Here is a 23314-nt window from a genome sequence, read left to right as displayed (position 1 = left end):
CTAAAGAAAGCAATAGGTCGATTGTGTTGACTTAAAACTGCACCAATACCAGTCTTAGAAGCGTCGGTGTGTAGTTCAAAGACGGCATTGAAGTTCGGCAGAGCTAAGATTGGTGTCGTACAGAGCTTATCTTTAATTATATGGAAAACGCGATCCGCGTCTGGAGTCCAGGAAAATTTCCCTTCGCGTATGCAGTCTGTAATTGGAGACACAAGACTGCTGAATTGAGAGACGAAACGTCGATAGAACGAGGCGAGGCCATAATAGCTGCGTGTTTCTGTGATTGTTGTTGGAGTTGGCCAAGTTTGTATAGCTTCAACCTTGCCAGGGTCCACCGATAACCCTTGAGAAGAGACAATGTAACCCAAAAATTGCACCTCAGTGACTCCGAAGGCACACTTTTTCTGGGTCGCATAGAACTGGTCGCGGCATAGCACGGTGAGAACGTCACGCAAGTGATCAACATGTTCGGCCAGGGCTGTATTGAAGATGAGAATATCATCGAAATACACTACCACAAATTTTCCAATGAAGGGCCGCAAAGCTTGATTCATGACACGCATGAATGTACTAGGTGCGTTAGACAATCCGAAAGGCATTACTAACCATTCAAAAAGACCTTCACGTGTTTTGAACGCTGTCTTCCATTCATCCCCTGAGTTAATACGAATTTGGTGATAGCCACTGCACAAATTCAACTTGGAGAAGATTGAAGCGGAGCCGATATGGTCCAATAGGTCGTCAAGACGAGGAATTGGGAAGCGATATCGAACCGTAATTTTATTAATAGCTCTTTTATCAACGCACATTCACCATGTTCCATCTTTTTTTGGGATGAGTAACGTAGGAACGGCACACGGACTCAAGCTTTCGCGTAGGTAGCCTTTAGAGACAAGATCTTCAACTTGACGACGAAGTTCTTCATGCTCTGCAGGACTCATGCGATAATGAGAACGATTCGGTGGTGCGGCGTCAGGAACTAAATCGATGCGGTGGTTGATGTCTCGAAGAGGAGGGAGACCCGACGGAAGTTCTGTAGGGAAGACATCTTCAAACTCTGTAAGGAGCTTAGTCAGTTGTGGTTGTGTCGATGGAGCGGTAGAAGAAATCGGTGAGAGAAGTAACATCAGGACCAATTCCGTATCCTTCATGAGAGCTTCAAAGGGGGCCCGTTGGAGAAGAAGCACCGGGGCGGTCGGAGTAGCGATAGATGTGGGTGTCGCTGAGAGGGAGGCAGGCGGGAAAGGTTTGAACACAAAGTTGCGGTTGTTAAACCGGAAACTGTAAGTGTTTAAGAACCCATCATGAAGAACATGATGATCGTATTCCCAGGGACGACCTAGTAGTAGATGGCAAGCATCCATAGGAACAATGTCGCAATCAGTCTTATCATGGTATGAGTCTCCAATAGAAAAGGATACTATGGTGCGGCGAGTCACCAGGAAGTCGTTGTTCAGTTCCAACCAAGCGATTTTGTAAGGCGTGGGGTGTGGTTCATCGGGAAGAGAGATTTTCTTGACTGCATCAGAGGAGATTACATTCTCAGAACTTCCTGAATCAATAATAAAGCTGCAGACTTTACCATTGATGGTGCACTTTGAATGAAGCAGATTGTTTCGTTGTGGGTTTCCGGGTGAACCATGTGGAGCCAAACATTACCGGCGAAGCATAAGTAAAGTGCCCGAGTCGGCGCCGAGTTCTTCAACAGTTTCTTCATCATCGTCGTAAATGGGGTCATTGTCATCGTCTGGTTGTTCGTCGAGAAGAAGTCCACGGCAAGCTCGATTTGGACAAGCTGATTGGCGATGTCCCGTTTCGCCACAAGTGTAGCAGCGAAACCCTCCTGGTCGTGTCTGTCGCTGAGCGTCAACAGGAACAATAGCTGTTTCTGTTTTTGGTGTTGTCGCATCGCTAGGCGTGGACGAGGACGCTGGAGTTGTTGACGGCGAACGTGTTTGTCGGCCGGAACCCCAAGCTGAGAACCCCGTACGTGTTTGTGCTTCGACTGTGAGCGCTTGCTGATGAGCTTCAAAGATTGTTTGAGGTCTGAATAAGTTTAATGTGAATTGAATTTGCTGTCGTAAGCCTCCGATAAACCTCATAACCAACTGTGGCTCAGTGTCTCAAAGTTCCACACGGTTGATCATTTTAAAGAAGTCTGTCGCATAGTCATCGACTGAACGCGTACCTTGCCGTAGGTTTTGGAATTTCTGAAACATCAATTGCTTATAGTTATACGGAAAAAAAAAAATTTGCATCTCGCGCTTGAGCTTATCCCAAGTGTGAATCTTTGTTTTCCCGGAACGAGCTCGTGTGGTCTTGTTTTGATACCACCATGCGGCAGCCCTATCACAGAATCTGATTGCAATAAGGGGAACACATTGGTCCCGTGGTATGTTTTTGAATTCCATAATCTCTTCAACAGTCACGAACCAGTCGAGTAAGTCTTCTGCAACCGTTGAACCATTGAAAAGGGGTATCTCAAGTTTAAAGCATGTTTTCCAGGAAGAATCATCTTTGTCGTCATCAGAACTTGAGTCGTCATTATTATCCTCGCGGCGGCGTGCGTTCTGGCGGAGAGGAGCAAACGGATTTGCGTCGTCGTCTGAGTCGTTATGGACGGAGACTTGGTCGTTGCGATCGCGACGATCATGGCGTGCGGCAGGGACTGTTTGTTGCGCTGTTAGTTTAGCAACAGCAGTTACCAGAGCCGTGACTTGTGCCTGAAGATCATTAATGGATTGTTGAGTAGCAGGGGTGTCATCGTCATCAGCTGAGCACGAGTCTTACGAACCTTTGTAGCGGGTTGAGAAGGATTCGGAGCGTAACCTGGCTCTGATACCAATCTGGCGCAGCGTACGAATGGGTGAACGGTCGATCTAAGAATTTAGGGTTTTTCGAGATATGTTCTTGGATCGATCAAGAGTTTCTTTCGATAGCTTCTTGAGACCAACTTCCTGTTTGATGAATTGAATCGAATCGAACAAAGGATAAAAGCAAAGCTCTTCTTTATAAATCAAAACGTACTTATTAAGAAACATAAAGCTCTGTTTATATATCCATCCGTTTGGACACATCCCATAAGGAAAAGGATATTATAAACTGTCATACTAATTAAAAAGCCCAAAACCAATAAAAAAAAGAAATATTATAAAAACCGAAATCATAAGGCAACGAGTTTGAATATTCAAGATGCCGCTAAAGATAATAGGGTTCATGAGTTTGAATCATAAGGCAACGAGTTTGAGCAAGAACACGATGAGAATAGGGTTCATGAGTTTGTCTGTGGGACTGATGAAGTCTAGATACCTACGAGATCAACTCTGCTTTCACGTGTTCCATTCCCGACTGTTGATGATGTTTACAATGCCTTAACACAAGAAGAGGACTCAAGGATGGCATCACGCGCATATTTGGAACCAACTAGAGGGTTTAGTTATGCAGTGCAATCACTTTCCAGAACCAGAGTAGCTCCAGATGAACGTGATAGGATTATGGTTTGTGGCAAATTTGGTCAGATGGGTCATGGTTCAGACAATTGTTTCCGACAGATAGGATACACTCCATGGTGGGGAGATCGTCCTCTTAATAAAGGGAATAAAGGAAGTGCTTTACCACCAATGAAGAACAAAGGGAAGGAGATGGCTCATGCATATGAGATAGGAGTTCAAGGATCGAGCTCTTCTGCAATTACAGATGCAGACCGAGTGGGATTTAGCGGGTTGAACTCAATGGAAGACGTTGGTCTTGATGTTGGAAGAGAGGAAACAGCCACTGCCAAATCTTCTCTCGGGTAAGTCGTTCTTTGAAACTTGAATACTTGAATGACAGCGGAGCTGCGAACCATATGACTGGGTATAATGAATATATTATAGACATTCAGTATATGGAACCTATGAGAATTAAGCTACATGATGGTCGATTTACAGTGGCAAATCCAAAAGGTATTGTTTCGATGGGAACACCAGATTGAGTTGCAAGATTTTTTCCAGGTTGAGGGTTTAGATTGCCATTTTATTTCGGTTTCACAATTGACTCAAGATAGTTACTGCATTATTCAGATGTCTGACAAGCTTTGTACAATCCAGGATCGCATCACGAAGACCCTGATTGGTGCGGATGGTCAGCTTAGAGGACTGTACTTCTTTAGGAGCATGATGTGGCTGTGGTGTTGATGGCTGGGTGCACAGATCGTTTGTCACGGGTCGTATGGCATCGACGACTAGGATACCCATCTCTTAAAGTTGTAGACAGGCTGCATGTTTCTTGTTTTTCTAGTTCTAGCGTTCTAAATGTGAAGTTTGTATCCGTGCTAAGCATTCTCGAGATGCTTTTCCGATCAGTTTTAATAAGACTACTGCTGCTTTTGAATTGATACTTGTGACTTAAGGGGACCCTATAGAACACCCGCTCTGTGTGTTTCACAATACTTCTTACCTATACTTGATGACTATTCTCGTTTCTAATGGTTGTATTTGTTACCGAACAAGCAACAAGCACCTATTAAAATTCTACAGTTTTTCCTCACCCGTTAAAAGACAGTTTTATTCAAGTATTAAGTCATTCCGATCTGATAATGGCAGTGAGTTTATTTGCCTTACTGATTTCTTTCAATAGAAGGGAGTGATACATGAGACTTCATGTGTTGGGACTTCTCAGTAGAACGGCCAGGATGAGAGGAAGCACCAACATATACTGAATATGGCTCGCGCATTGCGATTTCAGTCGTCTCTACGATATAGGTTTGGGGAGAATGTACTCTGGGTGCTGGATATCTAATAAATTGTACTCCATCAAAGGTTTGGTGATTATAGTGAAAGCCAGCGAAAAGCAGAAAAATTGCCCATGCTAAATAACCATAAGGCCGGAGACTAATCCTGGCAGCTATGATACATGGAAATGGCAAAAACTACTGCGGGATGTTGTAGCTTCACGGTTGTCTGCTGAAGGTCTTTGCGATGTTGCGTGGCTGGTTTGGGCTCACTCAGGTTAAGAACGAAGAGCCAGCGGAGGAAAGAGTGCTTAGGGATCCCACCTGTGATCCGGACAATATAATTCCAAGGTACCTCCAATCCTTTTGTAGATAAGATACCATAGACCTGACCCGTAGAGTACCTTGTATTAGTCTTACCTTCTAATTCCCATTCGTAATGATCATCCACTGTTGACACTTGAGAGTTGGATTGTTGTCAAGTAGGCATGAAGTTGCAAATGTTCATCCAAGCGAGCATGAGGAAGAATCCAATGGTTGCAGCTGTAGAGAATTGATAGTGTTGCATCTTCTTGAATTCCAAGAGAGAAGTTGGAGGCGTTATGCAGGTAGTGCTTGAGAGAGCTAAAGGTGGACCAATTCTCAGTCCAGAACCGACAGGTGATACAATTCCCCCACTCTCAGCTTGATCCAATCATATATCATATATAGGTCTTATTTTGAGCAGTTTGTTGATTAACCATGAATTTCTGGTGCTTGGTTGTAGGGTCCAGAAAGTGCTAAGGTTTCCATTAAGAAGAAGTTCAGTCAATTAAAAAAAAAAGACAAATGGAGATATAGTTTCTACATATGTTTTAAGAGTCTCTCGACGAGAAATATTTTCATTCTCTCTCTTTCCTAATTTTTTTTTCAATACTTAGATGCTGATAAACCTATTGACATACTGTCAATAATAATGGTCTGAATATGCTGTATAATATTTCCCGTGTGAACTAGTCATATTATATTGTTTTGTCAACTAGAATTAGTCATAAATAATAAAAATTATACACTTGGTCTTTCGCAGAAATATTGGCGTCTGACCTTATCAATACTTGTATATCATTTATAAAGACATGATCATGCCTCCCTCTATAGATTAACCATGTTCTATTCTTTACCACAATAATCTCTGATCATCACGTCTTCTTCTCTCCTCAGCCACCAAGGTTACTTCCCTTTCTCTCTCTCTCTCTCTCTCTCCTTTCCAATATTGCAGAACTCTATATGGTTTTATCCCTGCACATCTTTACTAAATCTGAAATATAGTCCAAAATGTTAAATGTAAATGTGATAGGCATTTTGTAATAACTTTTCCATGTACAACATGAAATGTTGCTGATTAAAGTTTCCTCCGTTTAAAGCTTTTCATCGTGAAAGAGTATTTTTCTCTATCAAATTCCCAACATAATAAAGAAACACATGCATGTGCGAAAGAGTGCAGTAACGAGCTAAGAACTGATTCAATACTCTTTCTACATGTATCAAGATCAAAAATCAGTTGGTGATGGCACAAAAACTGGAAGCCATAGGTAGCACAAATGGCTTTACATTCGATGATGGATCTGACCATGACGGTGTTTCCAAGATTTTTGTTGGAGGTGGTCTTCAGGGAATTCTTTACATGGAATTTGAATATGTAAGGAGTGGACAGCTTAAATTTGGATCACTCGTTGGTCGCCGTCATAGAGGTTTCATAGAGACGGTATGTAGGAGTCTCACGTATAAAAACGGAGATGAGCCTTGGAATAATAATATATAAGTGAGATGATTCCATCAAATCATGGCAATTAATTTTGAATTGAAAACTGTTTTTATTGGTGTACTTATCGTATTTGTTTTCACATCTTTTCAGTTTGAGATTAACCATGTCAAAAATGAACATCTCGAATCTGTAGAAGGTTACTATGATCATGAATCCGGTTACATTCAAGGACTTCAGTTCAAAACTAATTTCAGAGTTTCAGAACTGATTGGATATGAAAAGGGTAATAAGTTTACACTTGAAGTTAAGGGAAAAAAGATCAGTGGCTTTCATGGATATATGAGGAAGAGAAACATCCTCGCCCTTGGAGCATACTTCACTATGATTCTTCCTAGTAGACTGGACGTGAAAGGCGGCAAGGGAGGCCATCAGTGGGATGATGGAGCTAACCATGACGGTGTAACAAAGATTCATGTACGAGGTGGTTTTGACGGCATTCAATATATCAAATTTAATTATGTCAAGAATGGAGAAACCCAAGATGGACCAATCCATGGTATCTCCGGTAGCGGTTTCACACAGACGGTATATATTAAAATCACCCTTTCCACTATTTACTTAATTTGTAATATTTTTTTGGTGACCAATTCTTTGTTTGGCAGTTTGAGATAAACCATTTCAACGATGAACATTTGGTTTATGTTGAGGGTTACTACGATGATGCATCTGGTGTAATTCAAGCACTTCAATTCAAAACTAACCTCAAGACTTCAGATGTTTTAGGATATGAAAAGGGTAAGAAGTTTTTACTAGCAGACAAAGGTAAGAAAATCATTGGCTTTCATGGATACGCTGAAAAGAATCTCAATTCTCTTGGAGCATACTTCACAACGGTTTCTCTTACCAAATCCGAACGCCATGGTGGTTCTGAAGGCGTATACTGGGATGATGGTGTTTTCGAAAGCGTAAGAACGGTGTATGTTAGTTATGATACCAATAACGTAAAGAGTATCACGTTTCACTATCACAACCGCACAGTTATAGAGCGTCAACATGGGTGGCAGACTATACAAGATGATTTAGAAGAAGAAGAGGTTATGTTCAAAACTAGGATACATTCATGACTATATATAAGTTATTTATATATATGAGTAATACCATCAAAAAATGGGATCATACTTTGGTTCTATTTTAGCAAAATTCTGGGGAGAATTTTTCAAAAAACAAAAACTGGTGCATTTTATTTTACATACTTTTTAAAGATATCAGACTATCAGTAGTGTTTTGAGAGTGCGAGCTTGTTTTTGGTCGACAAAATTGGTATCTAAAGATAATCCGGTGACAAAGAACACCATTTTCTTATAAAGTGCACCGTTTATTGCAAAATGTCACTATGTGTATTTTATTTTTGAAACTACACTACGTGTATTTTTGCCAATTCATATCCCATACCAACATCATTATGTATATATTTCGTGATTATTCTTTTATGAGATGTATGTTGTTAATGCATGCAGTTTGAGCTCGACTATCCAAATGAAGTGATTACATATGTAGAGGGGACTTTCAAAAGATTTGGGCCTGGCAAGACGAGGATAACGTCATTGATATTCAAATCATCTGAAGGGAGAACCTCTCCGTCATTTGGAGTAGTGTATGGTACCAAATTTGTGCTAGAGAAAAAAGGTTGTGCTGTGGTTGGGTTTCATGGACGGCATGATGATCGAGATCTTGTTTCTATTGGAGCCTATTTTTCTCCAATGCCTCCTCCTACTGCAGAGAAATTAAGAGCACAAGGTGGTCTTCGAGGAGAATCATGGGACGATGGTGTTTTCGATAGTGTTAGAAAGTTATACGTTGGACAAGGTGATAATGGTGTTGCATTCCTTAAGGTTGTGTACGGGAGGGACACTCGTATTGTTATTGGTGAAGATCATGGAAACACAACACCACTTGAAGTCAAAGAGGTCAGGTTTTTTTCTTCTTTTTTTTAAGGTTGGGGGTTTATAACGTTTACATTGACATCTTTTCTTTTTTGGCAGTTTGAGCTCGAATATCCAAGTGAATACATTACAGCCGTGGATGGTTGTTATGACAAAGTAATTGGAAGTGAAGTTGAAGTTATAACTATGCTTAGGTTTACAACGAACAAACGAACATCTATTCCCGTAGGATTCGTATCTACCTCGAGCTTTTTACTGTACAAAGATGGCTTTAAAATTGTTGGATTCCATGGAAAGTCAAGTAACATGATTAATCAACTTGGGGTCCATGTTCTGCCCTTCACTTATTAATCACCTTCTGATCTCACATGTTGATTATTGTCTTGATTATGCAACATCTCTCGTGTAACTATTTCACTAAAGAAATATGTTTGGACCTGTGTTGTACATACTCATGATTATTTAAAATCATGTATGATAATTTAATTTGGTAAATAACTACTGTAAAAGTTTAACTATATAAATCGAATCCGTTTTATATTGGTACAAAATATTTTGGAAAAATTTCACTTTTACCACGTTGTTAGTACTATTATTCATGTCTACCTCATTAAAGAGATATTTCCAAAAATATTTTCTTCAGAGGCAAAAACTTTTTATATCATTGCTTTATAGATATATATATAAATACAAATAATTATTTAAATAAATAATAATAATAATAATAATTTATAGTTTTAGAATTATACTTTTTCAAATTCTATTTTTTTATAAAAAAAATTAATTTTTTTTTTGCAATTTTTTCGAAGTTTTTTCTGAATCTATTTTCTAATTTTTTTTAAAATTAGGCATTTATTTATATATTTATTAAAACCCTAAACTCCACATTCCAAACCCCCATTCCTCAACTTTATACCCCAAATCTAGGTTAGTTAACCCTATGATTATAAATTTATAACTGATTATTTATCTATTTAAAAATGTGGGTAAATATGGTTAAGTTAACATAAAAATGGTATTAGGAATGTGGTAGTTTTGACAATTTATCAAATATTATATGAATTTTACACAAAAGATATGTTTAGATATTAAACAATCGTTTAACTTAAATCTTTTTATAATTAAGTTCACCATTATTTTAAATAAATGTAGTTACATATTAATAAATGTTGGTGTTTTACAACAATTTAATCATCTCATACCGCTCCAAACATTTTTCAAAATCAACTAGTTCTCTTTAACGCTTGCGGGTGTAGATGAGTAAATTAAAATCTAAAAAAAAACTCATTTAAAATAATTAAAAAATAAAATTATAAATATAGAAACTATAAATAAAAATACATAAATATACTTTATAGATTTAAATTCACTAACCAATATCATAACTTTATATTTATAAGAACTTTAAAATAAAATATTCTCTATAAATTTTTGTTAACCACTAACATATATATATATATACGTTAATCAACCCAAAATTTATAAAAAATCTAATATTAATTTTTATAAAATAAATAATTTCTTCATTAGAATATATAACATTCATCTAAAATTTTTTTTTGAAAAAAACAACTAAACATAATATTATTTTTAATTATAATAAATTTATATTTAATTATGATAATATGATTTAAATTATTTTCTATGTGTATAATATGGTAATATTTTTAATTTATGATTAAAGTGTTGATACATCTGCTAATCAACTAATCATTTCTACCAAAACACTTATTTTAAAATGATATGCTAGTCAACAATTGCTTAATAATAATCCCGCACCTACAGTGGCTGTGTTTTAAAAATCTCATTTGGTATTTATTTGTTTGGGCTGGATATGGTTGGTTCCGCCCGAATTTGGATCGGTTTGGGTAATTTGATTGAAATCCAGACGTCTGCTCATGGATATCCGCCAAATACGCTTAAATCAACCATAAATATGTTTCACTTTGGATATCTTGTAATCAAACTAAACAAATTACCCAAAATACTCATTGGATACAGTATGGATCGGTTTTTCAATATGAAAGTAATGATGCATATGGTATGATTTTAGTATTTTATATCCAAACTAACCAAATTTACCTAAAATATCAGAACTACAGAAAATAACTAAACAAATTTAGATTTATAATTGTAATTTGAGTATCTAGATTATTACAAATATTATTAACTAATATTTTGGTTAGACCTGTATTTCAGATCATTTTAAATACTTATTCAGTTTTCCGTTCATGTTGGATTTGGTATTTATTGGATTTTCAAAAAAATTAAACCCGTTCAAATATTTACACCTGATCCGATTCGATTCGGTATCTTTAAATTCAGATTGATTTCAGTTCAGTCCTTCAGATCTCTGGATATTCTGGCAGTCCTAGGAGCAATATATTTCACATAGGTTCCTTACTAGATTGTAAGCTAGGTAGCAAAGGAGGCACGGAGTGGGAGGATGGAACCGACAATAATGGTGTAAAGATTTATGTACGAGGTGATGTCAAAGCATTAAGGTCGATTATGTCAAGAGTTGACAACAAAAAGATGAGCAATCCACGATCTCCTTGTTTTTAGATGATCGTAGATTCTTAGATAATGTTCCAAAATTTTAATTATCCAAACATGTAATTCGGATACTCAGGTAGCTTCAATCCAATACAATAAGGTAAATATGGTTTACTCCGGCTTAAGGTTTAAACAAACTTTGACAAAACTGAAAAACAAAAGCCAATATAAACCGAGTTAGACCAAGAAAGTATGTTCCAGTTGAACAACTCGATTCAGTACAAGGAATCTTTTTTGGTGCTTTGAATTGGAGTTGCTTTAGGAGCAAACTACAGACACTTATGTTCTGTCTCTTTATTGAAGCTGTAGTAAAATAATTGAGGAAACGCAAAACATGGAAAATGCATTTTTATTTATTTTTCTTTCAATTTTATCAAATATTTCTCCTCAGAATCTAACTCTTAAAATATGATTAATTAATCAATTGGTTTATTTTACATTTCTTATAAATAATGAGAGAGAGAGAGCTAGTAGATGACACGAGTCACTCAATGACTCCACCACCAAAGCTTTTTGGATTCTTTTCGATTTCTCTTAGAAATTGTGATGTTGGGTTTGGTTTCGACCGGTTAAAATTCCCCAGTTTTAAAGTGAAGACTCTCTCTCTCTCTAAAGGTATCTTCTTGGAGCCATCAACGAGCTAGGTTTGCTTCATAACAGTGATTCAGCAAGTTTCAGATTTCTCTTTAAGGTTCTTATGCTTCTGTTTTTTGAATAATGTTGTTGTCTCCTGTAATTAACGATCCCATCTTTGAAATTAAATGCACCTCCTTTAATTTTGTGTTTTTTTTTAGAAAATTGATGGTTAATGATGTTTTTTTTTTTTGAAAATTGATGGTTAATGATGTTACCAAAGCAAAATTTCTTCTTTTAATTTCTCTATACATCAGTTTAATGTTTATTTACTGCCTTCCCCTTAGATCTGGAGAAAAATATTAAAATCTATTAGAAAGGAAAAAAAAAAACTCTTTTGTTTTCTTTTCCATTCATTAGGCGTTTCACTTTCGCAGTGGCCCAGTTATTGTTCGTCAGTTTCTGTGAGAGTGAGTAAACTCTGTTTGTTTCTTGCGCTGTGGGTTATCTTCTCATCATAATGTCGGAAAGCATATCTCATTGATGCTTTTTCCCGAAGGAAAGGTTCGATTTTTTATTTGTTTTTTTGTTTCTTGAGAAATCTCTAACTCTGTTTTTTTTATGTGTTTCGTTCACTTTGTTCTCATGTAGATTTTCAGACGGATTACCTTATTGCATGTGCCTATACAGAAACTGAGATTTGGTGTCCGAGTTGGTTTCTTTGCTCATCTCTGTTTCTGGCCAAAAGGAACACAAGAACGGTTGGTGAGTTTCAAATAGCTGTCTTTGTTTTTTTTCTCGTATGGAAAATTAATTAATTTTGTGCTTTGTGTTTGATGGTTGTTGTAGGCTCAGTAAATAGATTATGGAACGCGATTTACCGTCTGTTAAATCATGGAAATCACTTGTCAAGAGAAGAAACAACCCTCAAGATGGTGTAAGATCTTGGTTTTGTGATGCTTAATGAAATCTTCATGCTGTTTTGTATTTGATGTGGGAAAGCTGGAAACATTGCAGGGTAAATCATCGTGGAAGATGAAACCGGTTATGGCTCTCATGTGTACAGTTCTTTTGATCTTTTGGTACAAAACCACGAATATTCAGTATGAACAGACAGAGGTATGGTCCAAAGAGATTACTTTCATTGAAAATACTTTTGATATGATAGTAACTCTCTCTTCTTTTTGGTATATGCATGCATTGCTCAGTTTGAAGAAACAGATTATCCCTTTGAGATGGCAAAGGTAACATTTGTTTTATATTGTTGATGCATCTCCTTTCTAATTAGGATGAGATCTTGTTCAGGAATCTGAACCGGTGAGTGAGAAGTTGAAAGGCTTGCCTTTTGGTATCATACAGCCTAGATCAGATTTGGAGTTAAAGCCCCTTTGGTCAAGTAGTACTTTGAGGTCAAAGGTTAGACTTTTCTATAAGTTTCAGTTAGCTACAGAGGAATCAATATATTATTATTACTTGCTATAATAGGATCTTCTGAATAACAGGGAGGCGAGTTGATGAATCGTAACTTGTTGGCAATGCCGGTAGGACTTAAGCAAAAGGACAATGTTGACTCTCTTGTACAGAAGGTAAGTATGCTTTGTCTGTCTCAGTGCATTAGTGATGAGGTTTCTGTCTCTATTAATGTTAGTTTGTTTTATTGTATTCAGTTTCTTCCGGCGAATTTTACTGTTATACTATTTCATTATGATGGAAACATGGATCAGTGGTGGGATCTGGAGTGGAGCTCTAAAGCCATACACATTGTTGCACATAACCAAACCAAATGGTATAATACTATACAGTGATGTGTGTCTATTTAGTTTTCATGCTGTAACGATGTTTGGTTTTTGACTCAGGTGGTTTGCGAAACGGTTTCTCCATCCTGATATCGTCTCCATTTATGATTATGTTTTCCTTTGGGATGAAGATCTTGGAGTGGAGAACTTCAACCCGCAAAAGTAAAGCCTCTATTCACTTGTAAAGTTACAACCCATAAAGGTGGAATCTTGGTTCTTATAGGAGTCTCTCTCCAGATACTTGAGGATAGTTAAAGCAGCAGGACTTGAGATCTCTCAACCGGCCTTGCATCCAAACTCAACCGAAGTTCACCATAGGATTACAGTCCGGTCTAGAACGAAAGTATTCCATAGGTGAGTGAGTTCTTGTTAAGGAGTTCTCTTTGTGATTTGCATCACTTACACAAAATGGTTGGTTACAAAAACCGCAGACGAGTTTATGATAGTAGAGGCAATATGAAGTGCTCAATTGCTAGTGAAGGCCCTCCATGCACCGGGTAATTTTCTATAATAACATAAAAAGATTTAAGACTTCTTCTCTATACATGAAAACAGTCTTGACTTTTATTTTAATGTCACTGTTTGACTTTATTTATATGTGTTTTCCAGATTCGTTGAAGGAATGGCTCCGGTGTTTTCAAGATCTGCTTGGTTTTGCACTTGGAATCTTATACAAGTACTCTTTGTCACACCTTTAAGCCTACTTTTTAATGAAATTACTTCCAACTCGTTGATTTCTTTTGGTTTTACAGAATGATCTGGTTCATGGATGGGGAATGGATATGAAACTTGGGTACTGTGCTCAGGTAAAAACCAAGTTTCTTGCAGTATCACTAGCCATTGCATTCTCAAAATGAGCCGGTTTTGAACATGTCGTTTATAGGGTGACCGTAGCAAGAAAGTTGGGATAGTGGACAGTGAATATATCTTCCATCAAGGCATTCAAACTCTAGGAGGAAGTGGTTATCCCGACAAGAAGGTAAGTTCCTCCTCTACTTCATATCCTTCCTTGACATTACCGAAACCTAATGAACAAATTATCTTTTTCTTTAAACAGAACTCAGCTCGTAGTGGAGTCAGTAGAGTAAGCTTATTTTACCATCCAAACTCTCATTTCTTGGCTGTTAGGACCAGAAATCTCACAACTTTGTTTACTTTTTTGTTTGTATACAGAGACGCGGTTCTCCCACTTTTGATTCAAGAACAGAGGTGAGATGTTCTTACGCAATGTGTCTGCTTTAGTCTATCGAGTAGGAGCATAACTTGTATGTGTTTCGTGAGTAGATACGGAGACAGTCAACATGGGAGCTTCAAACTTTTAAAGAACGGTGGAACCGAGCAGTTGAGGAAGACAAGAACTGGGTCGACCGGTCTTCATCGACAAGGAACCGTATTGGCAATAACGGGAGGTTTAAACGGAGTAGTGTGATTTCAAGTTTATTGCAGAGGCAAGCTAAAGAGACTACGAAATAAACACATACAGTTTTGTAATCGGATCATCAGATTAAATATAGGAAAAGATTTGAATATATGTTAATATTTAATCCATACAGTCAATTTTGATTAGTGTAGTTTTCAGTATCTTCTTTAGATGTGGCACATTTTCTTTTTAATCTTTACTAGGACCGGCCCGGGAAGTAAATTTTAAATAATTAAAACAGTTATATTATAGGTTTAATATATATTCTTATATATGAAACTTTATATATTAGTTTGATTATGTACATGTTATTGTACGTGGAGACTAAATAAACCATATTATTTGTATATATTATTATTGTTTGCATAGAATTATGTATTATTTTGAATCAATGAGTAGATCGCAGAAAAAAATCTTAGGGGTTTCTCACTTTTTTATATTTTTCTGTATATATTATGTATTAAATCTTAATAATGAATATAAATTAATATACATTTCTTTACATCAGAATATGGGAAGAATACATTTTAACCTAACAATATTTTGGATGTACAATTTTGTTATTTGTTTTTTTAACTATCACTATTATATTTATGTGTATCTAGTTATGTTAGAATAATTAATACTATATGGATTATATTTTATGGGGCTATATATTTTGTATGAATAAGCTAGTACGAATAAAACTAATTGTGTTGATTTATTTGACATATATATATGTATTTTGATGTATGAATAATGTAGTAAGATATATTCCATGGATATACTAAATCATTTGAAACACAGTAAACATGTATTATGGACCCTGTATTTAGTAACCAATAATTTGACGTATGTGTAAGTGTTATTATGATGTTTTTTATTAAACCGAGAAATGTAAACTCTAAAATATGACGGAGTCGTCTATACCGATATCTAGGTGGTAGACTGATGATACAAATTATGACTCAAATCTATACCGAAGAACTCTCTATTTCCTCTGCTCTTGTCACTCATGTTGGTTCAGATGGTGTTTGTCTCTCCTTTTACCTCCAGACTTCATATATATAACAAACACACGTGTCTTCATTAACAAACGATGAATCTAAGAAATACGTCTGTGACTAACCATGATATATCATTAGACACAAATGCATGCAACTTTGAATCCAAAAAGAAACGGGTCCGTGATTGACACCACAAAAATTTGAAGCGGACTATATGTTAAACCACACTAAACCAAAGAAGGCTGTATCTCCCTCCAGAACATAACCCTAAATGTATGATAGGAAACATATATTTACAGGTTCGTGATTAACTCTGTGAGAATCTCCTAGTCATGTCACGGTTTTCATGCATGTGGCAACTGTTAAACGTAAATCAAAACTTGTAAATGGTCAGTGCCTTTCCTATCGAAACTGGTGTACCACTTAAAGAAGGGCAATAGAGGTGATTAGTTGCGTACTTAAGAAAAAACAAAGAATATTATTGCTTAAAGATAATTTTAGACAATAATTCAGAAAAGAATAGAAGAAGATAACTGTAAACCTTCAGTCAAAAAATAAAAGATATCTGTAAACCTCGATTGTGAAACCTAAGCAAAGCAAAGCTCTAAGCCTTTAACGTGACGATATAAACAAACTCCTTGGTTCTTACGAAAAGATGAGAAAGGGAATTCAAGTATCAAGACGTTCCATCAGCCTGAAGAATCTCAGTGTCAAGATATTAGCCAATGACTCTCAGAAATTGAATAGCATGAAAAGTAACAGACTAAACATGATAATGGAACTCATTAGCCGCAGCAGCTATATGAAGATCCAAAAACAATAAGTATGATTCCCATATAATAAAAGCTTGAGGAAACTACGAAATGAATTCGGCTAATTATCTACAATAAATTAACAAAAGTATAATAAATACCGGTTGAAGTGAATCCTGGTTTTGGTGGTTTGCATAGGACCACGCGCAGCACAGATCCCACTTGATACTGAGAAGATCAACTTATTATCTCTGAAAATATCAGTGCATTAATGCATATAAGTTGATTGTTTTTACTTTTACCTGAGATTTCAGGGATGGTAAGACATTCCAGAACCTTAAGGTCGCATCTCCTCCTCCAGTTACAATCGTCTTTCCAACAGGTGAGACTACAAGGTACAACAGGTTCTAACAGTGGATCCATTTCCTTGAGCTTTTTCATGCAGCCTTTACTGTGAGGATCGAAGATACTCCAATTGAAGTTATAAACTTCAGAAAAATCAGTTATAAACTCCAATCACTAAAATAGCGTCTACCATAAACTAAAAACTTAGAAACATGTCTGCAATTGTTCGAATAATTACCATACATTTAGCAAGCTTGATTCACCGTTCTTAAACAATTGGAACTCTGATGGTCTTCTGCTTGACCTTCCTAAACCAGATGCTGAAGCACTAGCAGCAATTGTTTGAGAGATGAAGAGGGAAGAGGTTTCAGTTATTAATCAGATCACCTAAATACTGAGTATACTCTATGTCAAATACACCTTGGATAAGAATATTGACTCACGTTAACGTCCACCATGAGCAATCGATATCTAGATGAGTATTTTGGAGAACGCGATTTCCAGAAGAGACATACTGCCCACGGAAACTACGCAATTGAAGATCTCGTAGTTGGCGTCTGAATTAATGGGATTAAAGACGTAGAAAAGACAACGTGATCCGTTACAGAAACGGCTAGGACACTCGATCGGCACACGTCTCCGCGAAGAACACACATGTTCATCACCACAGATTAGGGTTTGCGCAGTAAGGTGGTCGCTGGGCCAAAAAAAAAAAGAACGAACTTAAGCCCAATCTTTAGACAAAGCCCATCTGATTGCCAAGTATAGTTTTCATATTTATTTTGTATGTATATATCATAAAATTCACATAAGGTTCCAACATTTAGAGAATGAATTGTTTCATTTAGAACTTTAACAAAGTTTTCGTATGTTATAATATTATATGACATGGTAGTCATTGTTACTCTAAGTTTTGAGTAGTTGTATATTCAAATTTTAGTAAGCCACAAGAAAAAGAAAATTTTGAATATTAATTTTACTTTTGGCATAATAGAGAAAAAGAATGATAGTATGTGACTTTTGTTTTGAGAAAGGGCATTAGTATGCGACTTCATGAGTTTGAAAGATTTATAAGCGTCATTGTTTATTCAAAATGGTTCAATTTGTTACCAAATGAATTACTTAAGGACTTGGTATGGTCTAAAAACTATAATTTTTTACTTTTTGGTGTGTTTCTATTAGGTGAAGTTGGTATATAATAATTTTTCTTGGTAGTGGTGTTTCTTTAAATATTTTTTAAAACTTTTTGTAGACAACTTGCGAATATCTTTCCAAAAATCATATAAAGAGTTTTGATTCCTTCTTTGGTAATAGAAAGTTAAAAACTTATATTTTTGGTAAAATAAAGTTACAAAATATTTTTGTAATGGTTATTTCATAGTGATTTTTTTTTGAATTTATGAATTTCACTTTTTTTGTTTGTTGTTGTGTCTCATATTTATATTTCTATAGCTTTTAGCAATTCTTATTGAAACTGGTGTTAATTATTAACTGTACACTATTTAAATATATGAGAATAGTATTGTAATAGTGTTTGGAAATTTTTTGATCCAAAACATTTAAATATTCATCAAATATAAAAATAAATAATTTTTTAATTGTGTATATTATATTTTTAGTTATTTATTTTCTGTCATTTGTCATTTATGTTGTTTAATACTTTTATCTCCTTTTATATTTTGTTTTCTTTAATTATTATGATAATGTTTGTGTATTATATATAATTATATACAGAAATAAAATTTAATGTTCATCAAACAAAATATATGCAATAGGAAGTTTGTTTATTTTAGTTAAGAGTGTGAATTCTTAATATTCATAATATTAATGTTAAATATTTCAGCATAAGTAAATTTTTTTATCTTTTGGGCTTCTATTTAAAATGATCCATTAAATTATTACTTATCATATTAAAACTAATTCATTATATTTACTGCATATGTTTTGGTTAAATTATTTTATTCATTAAATTCTTTCTTTCACCCACTTACTCATATCAAATAAATAATGTATTGTATTTTTCTTTATTGTATATGTGTTACTAAAAACACAATATTAAGTGGCCATCTTGATATAGAACCATAGATGTAATTCTATTTGGGAGTTGAGGAAACCAAAACTATTATTTGTTACTTAAGCTTAAATCTTGAACAGTTTGAATTGTTGAGTATTACTTTACATTCCTTAATACTTAAGTTATTATATAAAGTTAAAATTTACTTTTTTCAAGCAATAATAAAATTCTGCATATGAATACAAAACCGGGAAAAAAAATTGACAATCTATAAACTGTAGAATCTCATTGTTCTTCTCCGACATTAGCATGATCAAAACATGAAACAAATATTTCTTATTCTTCAAGTGCAGCATTCACCAGATGTTTTTTTTTTCACCAGACGTTTCTTGTAATACAATTGTTCAAAAACAACAAAGTGAATGTCTGTATAATTGCCTATCCCCAAGCCTTGGGTGAATGTTTTATTCTTGGCGTGTTATGTTTCATTACCTAACATTAAACCAATTTAAAAAAGCAAGACTATATTTACCTACTTACTCAATATACTCTTATGGAATATTATTTTATTACTACAATATAAAATCACTAAAACTAATCACCATGGAGCTCAAAGATGTAAATTAAGAAAATATATATTTTCTGTTATCATTTGAAGAAAATAATTTATAAAATTATTTTAAGTTCTCAGAATCTATATTACATGATTGTCTTTTACTATGTTTAATTATATGGAGTTTCAGAACCCTTAGATGCTTAGCATATGTGGAATAATGTGTATATTTTATATTTATATCACATGTTTAATTTTCAGTTTGATTTCTTAGTCAGGCTCTTATATACAAAACATTGAAAGATTTTAAACCAAACACCAATTTGAATTGGAAAGAACACGTAATTGTAATTTGAAGACTCTTTATATAGTTTTCAAATTTGATTTACAAAATTTGTTTCCAAAAAGAATCTAATACCACTTGAAATTATAATTCAACCAAGTCATATGGTCGTTATATAGATTAATATTTGTCTTTTTCATAATGTATAGATGATCATTGTGAATGTGAAATTTTCATCTTTGTATTTATATATCTTAGCTTCAGCTCCTTATTTAGTAAAAAACTTATGGAAAATTATGACGAAGTTGACATATACGCAAACAACTATAAAACATACACACGTCCCGTCATGCCATTGCAGCACACAAACAACATATATAACATACACACTGATGTGTTTAGAAAATAAACATACACACTAACGTCATGCCATTGCCGTACACAAAAACAAAGAAGCAGCAAAGAGGAGTTGGTTCGTCGAAGTCAAATAAGTTCCAATATATATAAAGCTGAACAAAGAAAAAAAGTATAAGTGCCCTTTTACAGTTAAAAAAATAAATTAAACTTATTCCAGCAAACAAAATTTGTCATGTTGGAACAACAATCTCTGACTCTGGCAGTAACTGAAAACTAAATAACATACACATTGTTTCTAACTGTAGGAGAAGACGTGACGTGGTCTTTATTACTCTCTTCATGAAACTCTTCACCTCTTGGATCCCTACACAATGATTTTGTGATTCTTGAGCTTGATTCTACAGATTATCAACTTTGCTTTCTGATTCTCCGAGCATTGACAGCATCTTATGAAATTGATTCCCAGCTAATGCATTTTCCTCTTCAATCAGTTTGACTCCATCACTTTAGGTTTTCCACAAGACACTTATATATTCATCAAATATAAAACAAAATAATAACCTGATATTTTAGTCCAAAATCATTATTTATGTTTTGCTAGTGAAACCGAGTAATCAGGATGACACAACACACCTCCTGACATTACTTGATATGCATCAGTTTCTTGGAATGCTATTGCTATGTTATCTCCAGCTCTTGCAATGGTGAAACCCTGAGAGTCATGCTCCAGAGAAAGCAAGATTTCTTGATCTCCCGATGTCATAACCATTACCTAGCAGAATGTTCCAGTAATGTAAGCCATTAGTTGAAACAGACTCATTAGTATCCTTAAACAATACACTAAAAGCACATCCGTAAGAAAGTTTTTTTATTTAAAGCTAATGACAACAAAGAGAACTTGGAAACCCATAACACCTAAACATAACTTGTACACGAAGTAGTAGTTATGTTTAAGGATACTAATGAAAAACAAACGAAGGGAGTGCTCTGTTAAACCCTTGTTGAGCGAATCTGGTCTGAGTCAAACTCTCTCAAAGACTGCAACTTTAACTTTCTGTGTCTCTCTTCATCTCTGTAGCAAACTTGTGTTCCAACTTTCCGACATGTCGTCGTGTACATCTAATCTCCATCCTTCATCTTCTTCTATCAATCTCTTCTCCAACAACAACAACTCCCCAAAACCATCTCTCAGCTCTCTCCGGTTCTCCACCTCTACTTCTCCTTCTTCCTCTGTTGCTCCTCTCAGTTTCTCCACCACCAACCACGCCCTTAGCTCTCCTTTCCCTTCAAACCATATCCAAAGCCGCCAACTTCGGCTTCGTTGTCAGAGTCCAAGCCCTCTATTTCAGCTGCTCCCGGCGGTAACGGCGGCGCTGGTAAGTTCCAGCGATACCCTTTTGCTCGCTTAATATTCAGTGTACTAACTTCATTTCAGTTACTGCAGAAGAGAGAGTGATAGTTCTTGTAATCGGTACCGGAGGGAGAGAACACGCCCTTTGTCACGCCTTGCAACGCTCTCCTTCCTGCAACTCTGTGCTATGCGCGCCTGGAAACCCCCGGCATCACGAGCTCCGGAGACGCTACTTGCGTACCTGACCTCGACGTATCAGACAGCTCAGTTGTCATCTCCTTCTGTCGAAAACAGAATGTGGGTTTAGTGGTTGTTGGTCCTGAAGTGCCTCTTGATCTTGATCGTATCACTGAGATGCGTTTCTACAGCCAACTTGATTTTGAAAGGATTTAGGCTTAGACGTAGCGCTTTATATAGGAGGAGGATCAACGGGAGGTGAAACGAAACAATCAAGAAGAGTTTAAAGATCATCATTGATTGATTAGTAGTGTCTCAAGGTAACTGAAAGTTCTGAGTTTCGGAGAAGAAGACGAAGTGGAAGAGTGGGGAGGATCATCGACTCTCAAAACTTTAGAGGAAAACAAAGGTTTGGCAACGCAGGCCTGTATGGGCTGAGTTAAAATGTTAACTCAAAAAAAAGTCCAGTTTTACTCTTCTTCGGTAGAAAGCGATGGTGAAGTGGTAAAAACAAACTTACTCATTGGCTGATTTTTTTCGAAGACGTGGCATCCCTCTTTGTTGAGAATATTGTGCTTTTAGTATTGTTAGATAGTGTTATGAACATGTCAAAAGTTTCAGCACCGAATTTGACATGTTACGTAAATATAAATCATGTGGAGTCAACTGTCACTATGCATGCACAGTAATTTTACTTTTTCATTTCTATATAAACGATCGTTTCGATCGTTTGTAATACACACAATCTCTTCTCCTTCTAATAACACATTCTCTCTTGTTATCAGTGTTATCTTCTTCATACGGGTATAAATTTATTTGTATCATTTATACTCTGCTATAATGGTCGGTATGCCGCCCCTACTATTATTTATATCATGCTATAATGGCAAGAATACCGCCTATATTATTTATTAATAATTTAATTAATTTATTGGTCGGCCGAGCCGCCTTATATTCTGTTTATTGTTAATTGGTCGGCCGAGCCGCCGTATAATTTATTTATTACTCTGCATTGACCGGCTGAGCCGTCGCATGATTTGTTGCCATAATTTTTACTTTTATTAATTTTTATGAAATTTTATAGATTTGATTGACTTTTTAATACGATATTTTCATACTGATTTTTGGTGCACTCGATTTAACCCCAACGGCCACAAAGAAAAAATTTTAAAAATTTTCCCCTTTCCAAACGGCTATGAACAGTATTTTTCATTTATAAATACACTCATACTTCACTCATTTACTTCATCCAAAAAATTTCATCTTCTCTCAAATATTTTCAAATCGCCCCATCCCGGTTTTTCATTGCAAGAAAGATGATTCGCATATTTTTGGTCTTATGTGCGATTTTTATTTTTGCTTCTATGTATGGTCTTTTTATTGGAGAATTTGCTCTTGGAGAATTTGCGCTTAATGTCGGTTTAATTTTCTATGTGTTGCTTCTCCTTGTAATTGCGTGTATTATCAATATAAATGGTTCGTTTTAAAATTACGAAATTCTAATAAAATATTTTATTTTGTGTTTTTAGAAATACAAATGGCAAACATCGAGAAACTCCAGTTTCCGGCCCTGAAAATAACTGGCTAAAATTACGTCGGGTGGATCACAAACGTGAAATCATATCTGGTGATGAAAAAGATAACTGAAACAATTGTAATCGGTAACAAATCACCACCCGAGCATATAGCCGAAGCGATAATCTTCCTGAAGAAGCATTTAGATGAAAATCTAACGCACGACTATGCAAACGTT

General features: G+C 35.6%; 2 protein-coding genes across 3 annotated transcripts; both read left to right on the top strand.

Moving 5' to 3' along the window:
• The first annotated feature begins 6257 nt into the window (after positions 1-6257).
• Positions 6258-8749, top strand: LOC106314375 (jacalin-related lectin 14-like). The gene is made up of 5 exons (XM_013752253.1): positions 6258-6455; positions 6606-7040; positions 7118-7549; positions 7973-8422; positions 8498-8749. Exons 1-5 carry the CDS (start codon positions 6258-6260, stop codon positions 8747-8749), a joined length of 1767 nt encoding a protein of 588 aa, XP_013607707.1.
• A 2690-nt stretch (positions 8750-11439) lies between these two features.
• Positions 11440-14909, top strand: LOC106313504. 2 transcript variants are annotated; one of them, XM_013751318.1, is made up of 18 exons: positions 11440-11645; positions 11965-12091; positions 12179-12292; positions 12377-12464; positions 12545-12646; positions 12736-12771; positions 12833-12943; positions 13030-13113; positions 13195-13313; positions 13384-13485; positions 13561-13677; positions 13755-13820; positions 13933-13999; positions 14076-14129; positions 14207-14302; positions 14381-14407; positions 14497-14532; positions 14608-14909. In XM_013751318.1, exons 4-18 carry the CDS (start codon positions 12393-12395, stop codon positions 14794-14796), a joined length of 1278 nt encoding a protein of 425 aa, XP_013606772.1. In that variant the 5' UTR covers positions 11440-11645; positions 11965-12091; positions 12179-12292; positions 12377-12392; the 3' UTR covers positions 14797-14909. The 2 variants fall into 2 exon arrangements, with proteins under 2 accessions (XP_013606772.1, XP_013606773.1); XM_013751319.1 differs by having other exon boundaries at positions 11440-11569; positions 14608-14796.
• The last annotated feature ends 8405 nt before the right edge of the window (positions 14910-23314 follow it).

The sequence above is a fragment of the Brassica oleracea genome, chromosome C9 (assembly GCF_000695525.1).
Source record: "Brassica oleracea var. oleracea cultivar TO1000 chromosome C9, BOL, whole genome shotgun sequence".
Classification (NCBI taxonomy): domain Eukaryota; kingdom Viridiplantae; phylum Streptophyta; class Magnoliopsida; order Brassicales; family Brassicaceae; genus Brassica; species Brassica oleracea.
Note: the sequence above shows the minus strand (reverse complement) of the source record. Positions and strands in the feature narration are given on the sequence as shown.

Coding starts and splice junctions, on each gene's coding strand:
- LOC106314375 (XM_013752253.1), top strand. CDS start 6,258: ATGGCACAAAAACTGGAAGCCATAGGTAGCACAAATGGCTTTACATTC. Junction 6,456..6,605: donor ATAGAGGTTTCATAGAGACG/GTATGTAGGAGT, acceptor ACATCTTTTCAG/TTTGAGATTAACCATGTCAA. Junction 7,550..7,972: donor ATGATTTAGAAGAAGAAGAG/GTTATGTTCAAA, acceptor TAATGCATGCAG/TTTGAGCTCGACTATCCAAA.
- LOC106313504 (XM_013751318.1), top strand. CDS start 12,393: ATGGAACGCGATTTACCGTCTGTTAAATCATGGAAATCACTTGTCAAG. Junction 12,772..12,832: donor ATCCCTTTGAGATGGCAAAG/GTAACATTTGTT, acceptor GATCTTGTTCAG/GAATCTGAACCGGTGAGTGA. Junction 14,130..14,206: donor AACTTGGGTACTGTGCTCAG/GTAAAAACCAAG, acceptor TGTCGTTTATAG/GGTGACCGTAGCAAGAAAGT.